Source organism: Alosa pseudoharengus, unplaced genomic scaffold, assembly GCF_046254945.1.
Source record: "Alosa pseudoharengus isolate Yale_2024_CS ecotype anadromous, Long Island Sound unplaced genomic scaffold, YU_APseudo_1.1 YU_APseudo_1.1_scf_18, whole genome shotgun sequence".
Lineage (NCBI taxonomy): Eukaryota > Metazoa > Chordata > Actinopteri > Clupeiformes > Clupeidae > Alosa > Alosa pseudoharengus.
Window position 1 is genome coordinate 24,843,523 of NW_027468650.1, and position 12,788 is coordinate 24,856,310.

General features: G+C 41.8%; 1 protein-coding gene across 1 annotated transcript; it reads left to right on the forward strand.

Moving 5' to 3' along the window:
- Nucleotides 1–1,397: 1,397 nt before the first annotated feature.
- On the forward strand, nucleotides 1,398–7,252 carry LOC143131227 (galectin-3-binding protein A-like). Its single transcript, XM_076290715.1, has 6 exons — nucleotides 1,398–1,484; nucleotides 1,944–2,040; nucleotides 4,298–4,501; nucleotides 4,919–5,050; nucleotides 5,501–5,801; nucleotides 5,947–7,252. The coding sequence occupies exons 2-6, from the start codon at nucleotides 1,944–1,946 to the stop codon at nucleotides 6,992–6,994; spliced, it is 1,782 nt and encodes a 593-aa protein (XP_076146830.1). The 5' UTR covers nucleotides 1,398–1,484; the 3' UTR covers nucleotides 6,995–7,252.
- The last annotated feature ends 5,536 nt before the right edge of the window (nucleotides 7,253–12,788 follow it).

The window sequence follows — 12,788 nt, forward strand, 5'->3', positions numbered from 1 at the left end:
ATGTTTTCTTAAGTTGCTTGTGTTTTGTCTATTTGCATGTGTTGTCATAAATTGCAGGTCGTTCGCACCCGTCGGCCACCATACTGAGTTGCTCTGATGAGAATGGCCCTTGTAAGTCGCTTTGGATAAAAGTGTCTGCTGAATGAATAATTGTAAATGTGATGAGAATTATATATACTGTACTCTGTACAGATTGTTTTTAACAGTGTGGAAAGATTTCTGTGGACTAGTCCAGCCTATTTCCACACAAATAGGAAGGCTGTGGTTCTATGTCTACTTTCATTCGTGCATGCGGTTACATAGTATTTGCATGTAGTCACGTAGCTGTTAAATGAGTTAGAGAGCAATAACAAGATATACAGTCTCTTTCTCACACACACACACACATACTTTTTTTTTTTTCTCTCAGTAAATGTCATATTGAGGTGAGTTTAACAGGTGTCACCTTTGAATTATTCAAAGCTACTAGACTATAGTTGCTCAGGAGCTACTCTATTGATGTTGTCTATGTGAAGAGATCAAACTCCCAATAGATTTGTTGTTTTGGAATACCAGTGTAGGTTTTTGAAAGCTGTATTGTAATATGCTATAATCAATGAATGTAATACATTTTAAGTCTCAATTTGTCAATTGCCCCCGGACTTCCTAGCATTTTGGGGGGCCCAGAATTATTTTCTGTCATAGGGTCCACATTTTTTAGCAGCGCCCCTGGTAGAAATGTGCCAGGAAAAGTAACTAAGAGAAGGTTAGCGACAAAAATGTGCAATAAGTGTGGCAACAATTTCTTTAACTTCTTTGATGAAAAAAGTACATCTTATTTACAAAAAATTAGGTCCTTCCGTGACAGGGACCAACCAGGGATCAGCCTACATGAAATCCCCCTTTAGCCCACCACCTAAATCTGGAGCCTGGTAAATGAACAAAAACTATGAAGTTATGGCCCTTGGGCCGCAGGTTGCCTACCCTTGTTCTAATGCATCCACACTGGACATGGTTCATGGGGTTCCACCTTTGTCCATGTTCTAATGCATTCCCACTGGACATGGTTCATGAGGTTCCACCTCTGTCCACGTTCTAATGCATCCCCACTGGACATGGTTCATGGGGTTCTACATTACATTTATGCAGTTATCCTCTTTTAAAATTCAAAGAGAGAAGTTTAGAATAAAATGACTAAATCATGAAAATCAAGATAAAGGGCAAAATGTCAAATGTCCAGACCTAGGCCACAAATTTCACTTCATCTTTCCCAGATAAAATGTTTCACTTTAGTTTCTTTTTGTCTCCGGACTGTGGGGTTCCACTTTTCACTCGAGTCTTGCAACATCAGCTTGCAGCCCAAATATTCCAATTCTGGGGAAATGAAACCTATGGCTATAGTTTGGAGGCTAGACTTGCTCCCCCCTTCCCCAAAGCGAATCCTATAAATGCAGTGACACCCATGCTTTATAGAGTTCATCAGCTGCTTGAGGTCAGATAGCGAGGTAAGACTTCACAATTGCACATCAACTTTTTTTACAACTTTTTTTACAACTTTTTTTTTTTACTATTTTTTACATGATATATTGCATTAAAAAATGTGAAATAGGCCTAAGCGTCTTTTATTGTTTGAGTATAAAGTGTTAATTTGTATTATGCCCCACAGTAAATACACAAGATGATAGTTACTGCAAGAAAACTCACATAGGCCTATATAGCAGAGAATGCATGAAGTTATCATTGTCATTTATGCTATCGCCGATATTAAATTAAGTTTAATAGTTTATTAAATGAAGTTTATAAATGTAGTAGCCTAATTGTAGTTTTGAGAGGACTTGTAACTGTATCACATGACTGTACATAGTTTACACACCATGCTATGTTCAGACCAATATTTATCTAGTCTCTGGAAGTGTAATGTAGATGTGGGATGTTCCCTGATCACTATTGTATGTATTTCACAGATGAACATGCCGCTGTTAAGAGGCATGTTGTATAGGGCCATTGTGGTCTGTCTGTTGTTCAGTGAGGTGGAATCAAGGAGTCTGGAGTGGCTGACTGGTGAGTTTATTTCAGGTCCTTCTTTCAATAAATCTAATCCATTCTTATTTTTGCCACAGTTGCTTATATGTAGGCCTATCAGGTATTGTTTGGTATAGTAGAATATGTTTTAAAACTTACCAATATGGACTACTCAGAGACCATTGCACAGATTTGACTCTATGATGAAATGTAGCAAATGCTCATTCTTGTCTGTATTCTTGGGTGAGACAAGGTACATCGACCTGTCTGTATTCTTGGGTGAGAAATATTTTATGTTAATAATATGTGTGATTATGACTCAGACAGTGAGTGAATGGCCAGTACACGTTTGTGTATTGTGCAGTCTGTCTCCAATTGTTTGTTTTAGGTTTTGTCTTCAGGGCTGGTTCTCCCTACAGCAGCGGTTCCCAAACTTTCCCCCCCGCGTACCACCGGCTACATTCCGACTCGGCTCGCGTACCCCCACCATCCGACACATAAACACATAAAAACGTAACGCATTCTTTCCCCCCACGGACCACGGACCATCCAACGCATTCAAAAGTAAACGCATTCTAGACTATTCCAGGCGTCATGTTTAATAAGCTTCCCTTTTTTTGATGAACACATACAGAGTTTATAAATGATATCCTTTAATTTCATGTTTCCATATCATTATGACCTGATTCGAAATTATGTATTTATTCATGAATTTTCATTTTACACCTGTCCGCCATAGCCCTTTTCATCTCGCGTAGCCTACCCCCTCGAAGCAGCTCGCGTACCACCGGGGGTACGCGTACCACAGTTTGGGAATCCCTGCTACAGTATATGCACACTACGCAAGTTGCGTAGGGCCCCGCAAGTTAATGAAGGAAGGCCCCCTCCCTTGAGTCAAGCTGACAGACATATACCATAGTATACCAACCCTTGACAGTAGGCTACAGTTATAGCGACAGTGCCTCATACATTAGGAAGATGAACATGAAACCGACTTAGAATTCAGGGCATGATAAACGGAAGAAACTTCACAAGAATGAACAGCGGGAACAGCAGTCGCAGTCGGGTAAACGTGTGTTAGTTCCATCGTTTGATGTCTACACGCATCTCTCCAGCGCGTGTTGATGGCCTAGCCGAGGCGTACCTAACAGCAGAGAATGTCCACAGGGAAGTGAATCCCCTGATCTGTCTGCGGCTTGCTTGCCAGCCTTTCCCAGTCACGGTACTTCGCAAAGTTGTGAATTATAATCGCATGTTCCGTTTTTTGAATGCGGGCGACTGGCTACATTTTTGAATAAATAAATAAATAAATAAATAAATATCCTCATCTTTAAATTCGCTCATGATAACGTGGATGAAACTAGCAGTTTTTCAGCAGAAACATGCGAGAACTCGTCGAAACTAATCGGTGATTTCACTCGTCTCATACATTTTAAAATAAGTAGGCTAGGCCTAAATGGTTTTACAATATTTCAGTCAAGCTTTAGTTGGTTTAGATAGCCTAGGCTACAACTGAACGTATGCAAAATGGGAAGTAGCCAATGTAGGCCTATTAACTTTGATTCGCTGTGCTGCATGGGCAATAGATGCATATCGTAAATTAGGCCTATATGAAGTAGGCTATTAACATTGTTGTTTAAAATAGTCTACGTTTGAAAAAATATTGAAGGGAATCAGGAGAGCCAGTTCAGTAGTCGGCAAGTAGCCTAGGCCTAGCAGGTGAAGAACAGTCAGCCTCAGCCAGTAAGGCTACTAGCACAAAAAAGACCCTACAAAAAATAACTACATTACATTAGTGTCAAACTGCAGATTTCTGATTATCAAAACCGCAGTTTTGGAGGAAAAATTACAGTTCGTATGCAGGGAATGCAGTATTTTGGACACAAAAAAACTGCATTGTACTGTAATTTACTACAGAAATGCAGTGTTGTGGACATGAAAATACTAGGCTGCTGCACTGTAGACTTCTATAACTGAACTATACTTCAAAAAGACGGCAGTTATTTTTTGTAAGGGTATATGTACAGCAAGCATCAAAAGCAAACAGCCCAGACCCTAAAACTGGGCATGTATAGCTGTGAAGGTCCTTTATAGGGAAAAACACTATATTTGATAACTTCCGTAGACATCCAAAATGGGGTGGGATGATTGTATTGAGAGCACTGAGGTTTCAGATAATATATATAAAAAAATGATTACATTTTGGCCCTCAGAGTTCAGGTAGGAGGGCCCCTTAGCAGGATTTTGCCTATAGCCCTTGTAGGTCTGAACCGGCACTGTTTGTCTCCCTGCTCAGGTGAACATAAACAGGCAAAGGAGGGTGATGCTCGTCTGGTGGGAGGGAAATCTCCATCCGAAGGACGGGTGGAGGTGTTCCACGCTGGTAGCTGGGGGACAATTTGTGACGATGACTGGGGAATTGAGGAGGCGCAGGTGGTGTGCAGGCAGTTGGGTTTCCGTGGAGCCATTTCAGCAGAACCAGGAGCAAAGTTCGGGCAAGGTTAGTCTTCTCTGGATCACCTGTCACCCAACTCTGCCATTGCTGAGGATGAAAACGGTGTTTGCATGCACGTGTGATTCAACTGCAATGCTCATGAGACAAATTCTAAAGATCTATGTTCCGTTAAGATGAGATCATTTTTTAAATCAATGATAGCAAGTAAAGCAGCACAGCAATGTAAGATGTTTTGGGATGAAGTGTCTTTCCAAATTAAGAATAGGGGAGCCGAACACTGATTTCTTTTTCTCTTTTTGTTGAGATCAGAGTGTGCGGCTGCCCTATTCTTAATTTGATAAACCTCCTGGCCATCACCTCCAGTTGTTGGAGTGCATCCCTTCTCCACGCTTTTCACAAAGTGTCTTTCCACCAGCTATTACACAATCATCACTGCTAAGTGTGTATGTTTGTTGTTCTTAGGTTCTGGAAAAATATGGCTGGATGATCTGGGATGCAAAGGCAGTGAGAGCTCCCTGAGCAGCTGTGCCTTTAAGGGCTGGGGAGTGACAGACTGCTCCCATTCAGAGGATGCCAGTGTGGTGTGTGATGTTGGTGAGCTCCACAAAAATTATTATGTGTGCCAAAAAGTTTTCATCATATCGAGGGCTTATAACCAGAGGAGCGTAAGTCATATTTCACCAACTTTACAGGAGGGCCAAAACAACACCAATTGGTTTAGTGTTTTTCAGTGTTAAAACCTTTAGTTTTTTGACTAATAACTCTAAAATTACTTTTAAAATGATTGTGTCCTGTGGCAGTAGAAATAACTAATCAAGAGCTTTCATTTAATGTACATATCTCAATTTCACCAAAAATGTCACTTATGTGACCTCTGGTTCTCACCCCTCGATATTGACACACACACATAAATGAAGACTCTAATTCATTTGTCTGTCCATATACTGAAAATATACAAAATACAAAAATGTGTACCATGGATAATTAAAATAATCTCCAATTGGTCTCAAAGCCAGTCTCAATGTCTTAATGTCTTCCAAACAGATCCGGCTTTTAACATCACCAAGAGCTACCCTCTGGATCATAGCATTGAGCTCACTGACCAGTTGGGGGAGTTGTTTGACAGTGGCACGGGTTGTGATTTCACCCTCACATTCTCGTACTCGCCAGAGGATTCAGTGGAGGCGGAGACGGTTCAGGCCCAGGCTCAGGCTAATAACAACAAAGAGAGCGTCTGTGTGCATCGCCTTGTTCTCTTTCTCTACCCAAAATTTGTCGTGATCAACTCAAGCTTTGAAATGGAGATCAGTTCAAACTGCCAACCTTACATCAGAGAATTCACACGGTATGATTTCACAAGCACTCATGTCACTACCATTATTTTTTTGTTTTCTTAAGCCATTATAAATTAATTGCAGGTTAGTAATATGTATCTTGTCTCACCTGTAGTTAGATTGAGTGGCTCGTAACAACCTTGTTGTCACCAACAGGTACCTCTACACACGCACTGTCACAGTCACCGTCTCCTCCATGCAGTGTCTTCATCAACTGGCTTCTGATTTCGGCGCAGTGCGTCTGCTGGAAGACATTGGACGTCTCTTTGTGCCCCTGCTGCCTGAAGATACATCCTTCCGTACACAGGTGGCGCTGTTCAAGTACGCTGGGCGGTCTGGTGACGGCCTGCTCCGTGACAACGTCTTGCGTTACCTGGGCTGGAACATGGAGCCGCTGGTGGCTTCAGCCCAGTGGAAGAGCCTACCAGAGGAGCTCCTGAAGGGTCTGCTGGTCCGCACAGACCTGGTGCTGCCAGACGAGGCCTGGCTGCTGGCTGCTCTGGAGGCCTGGGTGCTGGAGCAAGGTGAGGCGGTGACCCCTGAACAGCAGGCAGCTCTGCTGGGTCACCTGCGTTTCCCCATGATGACCCCCGAGCAGCTCTATGAGGTGCCCTTCACCGCCCGCCTCTACAGCAGTCACAAAGAGCTGTTCTCCGCTGGAATCCTACAAGGGTTCCAGTTCCACGCACTGAACTTCTCCGTCCTGACTGGACATGTGGAAGGACAAAGCGAACAGTTCCAGTCCAGGATTTACACTGCCGCTCCCTGGAGCATTAGCTTCAATGCCTCAAACCTGCCCATCAGGAGATATGACTACTATGATGCTTATGGAAGGAGATCTGGCAGATATGGCTATGAGAGCTATGACAGATATAGTCCTATTAGACAAAAGAGATTCACCACCCCTCTACCGCTTACGTATTCACCTAGATATGTACCATGGTTGGCTGAGGTCTTTTCACCTGATCAGAGCTGCATCACTAAAGGTCAACAGTGCAAACATTCCTTCCGCCTTTCTCCCACTCAACGAACAAGCGTCCAGTTCAGCAACCAATTGTTGTTAGCCTGTAGAGAAAGTTATGTCTTCAATGTGCAAGAATTCAAAAACAATGAGGCAAAGATCTCAAACGACAGCATGGTCATTCCGATCACATGTCCAGATGACCTTACCTACCAATTTGTTGTTCGTCCTCAGTATGTCTGAGACGACTGCCTCTTTGACCCAGGAGTGTTGATTTCCCTCTCTGGTAATCCAGTGCAGATTGTTTCTCTTTGCTTTAGGTGATTGCAATAGATCATTATTGTTTTTATTGTTTAGATGATCCCAGAATGTGTATTGTTTGAAAATAATTTAGATGAAAATCAAATTTTACAGAATCATCCTATACTTTTGTATCACAGAATGTTTTCCTTCAGTGTTGATCATCATGCACATTGATGAATAAAAATGATCCCTTCTGAATACTGGAGAATTATTATAGAAACGTGAAAGAATTATTTTAATAGTAAAAAAGTCATTAAAGCAAATCTAGCCTGAATACAGCAAGACTAAAGTGGAGAAGATGTGAGAAAGAATGACAGGTTTTGTTGCTCAGTTGTCATAACTAATATTCAGAGCTCTTTCATGGCTTTGCACACATCCACTAGGCCTATATGTAGAGATGATCCACATCAGTTGTCCCTATACAAGTGTGCTCGATCCTGACTGTTTATGTGTTTTTCCTTTCAGTTGTTTACAGAATGATGTAGGATTTATACCTACCTGTAGCTTTCTGCATAAATTAAATTAAACTATAAATGGTCATTATTACATCTTCAGGCAGGACAGGGATCCAAAACAAATGTCCAGAGCAGCATAGAAATAGTTAACTCAACACAAAATCAAGCTTCTCTCATAGTCGTGTCAGTCCCCTCAGCTAAACCCCATAGTTAGGGGAGGTAAAAAGGAGAATACACAGGGACCACGGGCTCAGAAGGTAAATCGCCTGACTGGTTTTCAAAATACCACTATTACTCACTTTAGCAGGGGTGCAATAATTGTAGAGTGGGCACTGTATAACCGTCTTTATATGAAGCAATAACGTTCTTTTTGTCACTCAGTGCGTATGTAAGATGAAGATGTAGGCTACAGTGGATATGTGGGACATCCTGCCTTAATCAAACCAAAGCCAGTCATTGTCAATCAGAGATGTGACTGCTGCTCCACCGCGCAGGAGATTCAACCTGAGCTCAGTCAGTCAAGGTTAGAGCTCCAACCAGGCCACACGGGTAGGTAAGTGAGGAGAGGAGAGACGGGCAGACAGAGGGAGAGGGAGAAAGGTCACATAGAGAGCTTAAAATGTAGGTTTCGGTCCAAACATGAGGGCAGGCAATGAGATTGTGAGAAATACTATTAAACATGGTCTAGCTCTATATAGGTACCAATGACCATTGATAGGCTTGCAGTAGGAAGGAGTAGTGAGCTGTTAAAGACCCAGTGGACATGGACCCTAGAACACTTGTTAGTGTAGATTTTTGAAATGCCTACGCCTATAAATATTTTAACCTTGAATTGTGAAAAAGCCCTTCCTCCAGCTGTTACTAAGTGCTTATCTCTAAGTGTTTTTCAAAACATACTCCTTCTTCTCTAGTGCTCTGTTTGTGATTTATCTGGTGGTTTGGAGCAAGGGTGGTCCTCCTTGTTGTTCTCCTAGCTGTTTATCTTGACCTGGAGACAGGCACTGAAGAATCTTCTTTCTGGAGTACACTCTCATGTTGCTTCACATTTGTTTGTTTTTTTTGCTTTTTAGATTCCTCTTTGGTCCATTTGTTCTCTGCTTTCTTTCTTTCAACTATAGGATGGTAGTTTTTACCATAAATAAAGAAACAAACTCAGCCCATGGCTGAAATGTCAGTAAAAAGTCAGTTATTTACAACGGTTCATATATTCAACAACTTCTGGGGAGAGGTGAGGGGCTTGTTTCTTCTTGTCTCCAGTGTCTGCTCATGCTGGAGAGTCAATTGAAGCCTCTCTACGTTTCCCTAATTTAACAATCAAATTGTAAGTATCCTCAACAAAAGAATATGTGTGTTAACCAATAGCCCAAACCACACAAGCAGGGATGTAGTGGAGGCTAAACACAAGTAAACGCAGTTTATCCACCTCTGAAATTTTAGAAATAGTTTATCCAATAGTCCATCATGTCTGAATGACTACCGCCCTGTAGCCCTGACGTGTTTTGAGAAGCTTGTGAAAAACATTATCTGCTCATCCCTCCCTGCCTCCTTCGACCCCCTCCAATTTGCTTACAGAGCCAACAGGTCTACAGAGGATGCCATCTCAAACCTCATGCACACCACCTTAACTCACCTGGAGGAGGGGAATGGGAATTATGTGACGATGCTGTTCATTGACTTTAGTTCAGCATTCAACACGATAGTACCTCTCACCTTGGTCACAAAGATGAAGGCCTTAGGACTGAACACCACCCTGTGTCACTGGATATTTGACTTTCTCACCAACCGTTCACAAGTGGTTAGAGTGGGGGGTCTGACATTAACCATTAGCACTGGTGCTCCCCAAGGCTGTGTTTTGAGTCAACTGCTGTACAACATCTACACACATGTCTGCAAAGCCAACAGTAGTCATACCTCCATCATCAAGTTTGCAGATGACACAGTGATCCTGATTAGTAACAACAATGAACAGCTCTACTTGGATCAGGTTGATGAGGTGGCACAGTGGTGTCAATCTAACAGCTTGACACTGAATGTCAATAAAACCAAGGAAATGGTAGTGGATTCCAGAAGAGTACTCCTAAGAGCCCAAAAGATTCTGAAGGGCTCTTCTCATCCTAACAATGGATTATTCCTACCGCTGAAATCAAGAAGACGCCTATGTAGTCACAAAGCCAGAACTGAGAGACTCAGGAGAAGTTTTTATCCCCAGGCCATCCGAACTCTGAACTCACACTATACTGACTTTGCACACATTCACTCCTCAGCAGTCTCAAACATTTCCCAACCCTGAACTCACACTATACTGACTTTGCACTCCGCACCCCCCCCCCCCCCCACACACACACACACACACCTACAAGACTTTTAGCACTTTTACATCCCTCTCCCTATGCTACAGACCTTTTATTTATTTTCTTTTTTCATCACACGTCAAAACACACACACAGACACACACACACACACACACACACATCTGACTTTCTCCAACTTTTGCACATCTCCATAGAACTTTTTATATATTATTTTTGATTTCTCCTCCATCTATCTACCCATGTCCTTGATTGCCTAGCCTTTCTGCCCCCCCCCCCCACATCCCCAACACACACACAAAAAACACACACACTTACATCATCACTGTCATCACCTCACATACACACAGCACACTGCTTGCTACAGTAAGCCTCCTCTACATACTTGCTGCACACTGCCCCCCCCCCTCCCTATACACAGCACATTGTCTTCAGGATCGATCTTCTCCAACACACATCCTCTACATACTTACAGCACACTGCCCCCACCTACCCACACTACACACACACACACACAGTCACTGCTCCACTCCCCTCCCGCCCACACACACATCTTCACTCACATACATCATACATACAGTACTCTGCTTGCAATAGTAAATCCCTTCACCATACTTGCAGTACACTGCCCCCCCCCCCCCCTATCCCCTACATACACAGCACATTATTTCATCAGAAAGCTTCTCCAACACACATCCCCAACATACTTACAGCACACTGCCACCCCCCCAATACACAGCACATTGTCTCATGAGGAAGCTTCTCCAACACACATATTGCACACTGCCCTCTCCCCACATACACAGCACAGTATCCCATCTCCCTTGTCATCCCCCCAACACACACACCAAGACCAAACCATTTAATACCACTGGTATTGTTATAAACATTGTACAATAACCTCTGCCATCATCAAACATGTTCTGAATGCCTTTTTAAAATCAGATACCGCATGGCGCAGTCCACCTCACCGAGATCACAGAATTCATAGTTTACCCACCTCTTATTTTACCACTACATTCCTGCACACATGAATATGTATGAGACAACTCTGTTAAAGGAACTGCCACAATATCTTTTAAGAAACAGTGTAAAACAGTGGGCACAGCCTTACACCTGAACAAATGTTATGCAAATCAAAGTGAGTGTGTGTAGGAAGGGTGTGTTTAGATGACAATATTTACAGAATTACAATATTTCTGGCCAGGCGCGTAGCAAGCGTGGGGGATGTGGGTGTTATAACGTACACACTTTTGCTGGAACACGATTCTATCCCCCACACTTTTTGTCAGATTAAAATGAAAGTAAAATATGGAAATAAACGCTCCCGTAAAGAGTTGGAACCGTATCTACCACAACGCGCACACAAAGAGACACAAATAGGTCTGTTGATTTGATTGAATGGTCATCCAGCCAATCACATCAAGTTAGCCAGTGAAGAACCAGAGCCGCTCTGATCAAATTCAAAGTGTGCATCTTTCTGACTGACAGTTTTTGTCACACTGTATAAATGCAGAGTCAAAGTGAATACGGGGGTGCGCGCACCAATGCACTTGTTTGTGCAGAAAGACCTTTGGCTACTGTTCTCAGAGCATTATGCTTTCTCTGTCTATGATCTGCAGCTTTTCTCAAACTATGGGCCTCCTCAACAATTAACCTAGGCTACTGGTCCACGTAGCCGCGAAATTAAGTTATGCCCGGTGCTTCACACGTCTGATCTGATTTCACTGTCAATGTGTCTCGTAGTGCTACATCTACTGGAGATCTTAATGTCTTACGATCGCGTTCCATTTAGAACATCTTATTTTGATCTTACAAACGGAGGCGTCAAGACACATTTGAGTTCTACATCTGAGAACTAAGATTTCCAGCATGTAGAACTCATATAGAGCGCTCATGCAATGTGTGTGTCCCTGCAGCAAGTGAAACTGTAACGTGGGCTAGAAGCAACAATAGTTTAAACAACAACGTGGCTTCCTGTAACTATTAATGGAAAAAGCATAGAAACTGCTAATCATAATCTTTAAGTTGAAATTAATTAAGATGGCTATATGCAACACAATTTATTTATATTCCATTTGCATAGTTTTTGAATTTGAGCTTACAGTTCTGTATTCTTTATTATTATATTTATTTAGGTATTAGTGATACCTCGAAATTAGGCTGCTGTCTGTTAGGGCAATTTATTGTAGCCTGCTAACCCATATGCACAAAACATAATTTCTGAAATGATTTCTTGATTTATAACATGAGATATGTCTCCATGTATGGTAGTGTCAAATAGTGAAGTGATAGGTAGATCATGTAGGCCTACATGTCACATGAGCCACACATACAGTATGAGGGGCGTTGCTTCTTCTGTCCCGCAAACTGCATTAAAATGGTGTGTTTAGCAATCAGAATTTCAATTTTTTTTCGGGGTAGAAACTGCCGGACATCAATATAGTCCGCACCCCTTACCTACTTACAACGTCCCTGTAGGGAGTTATTTATAATTTGGCAAGATTGTTTCATTTTCCTATCCCACAACCCCCACACTTTTAAAAAGCTTGATACGCCCCTGTTTCTGGCAAAAAACTGAAGGTTTTTGTAAATCTTGTTCTGGGTGAAATTGTAAGGAATGGCATACACTGTAAAAATGATAAGATCCTGGAGGAACTTTTAGGGGTTCTTCAATTTGAAACTGTGGGGGAACCTTAAGAGGTTCTTCGAAGAACCTTTAAAGAAAGGTTCTTTGAAGAACCTTTTCAAAGGTTGCTTGAGGAACCTTTTGAAGTTCATTACAGAACCTTCATTATTATTAACCTTTATTATTATTATTATTATTATTATTATTATTATTATTAGAAGAAGAATTTATTAACCTTAATTATTATTTTTATTATTATAATGTGGGATAAATGTACATGAAACAACAGATTTATTTAAGCAAGAATTTAATCAAATGCATGTCAATGGCAAAATATTAGG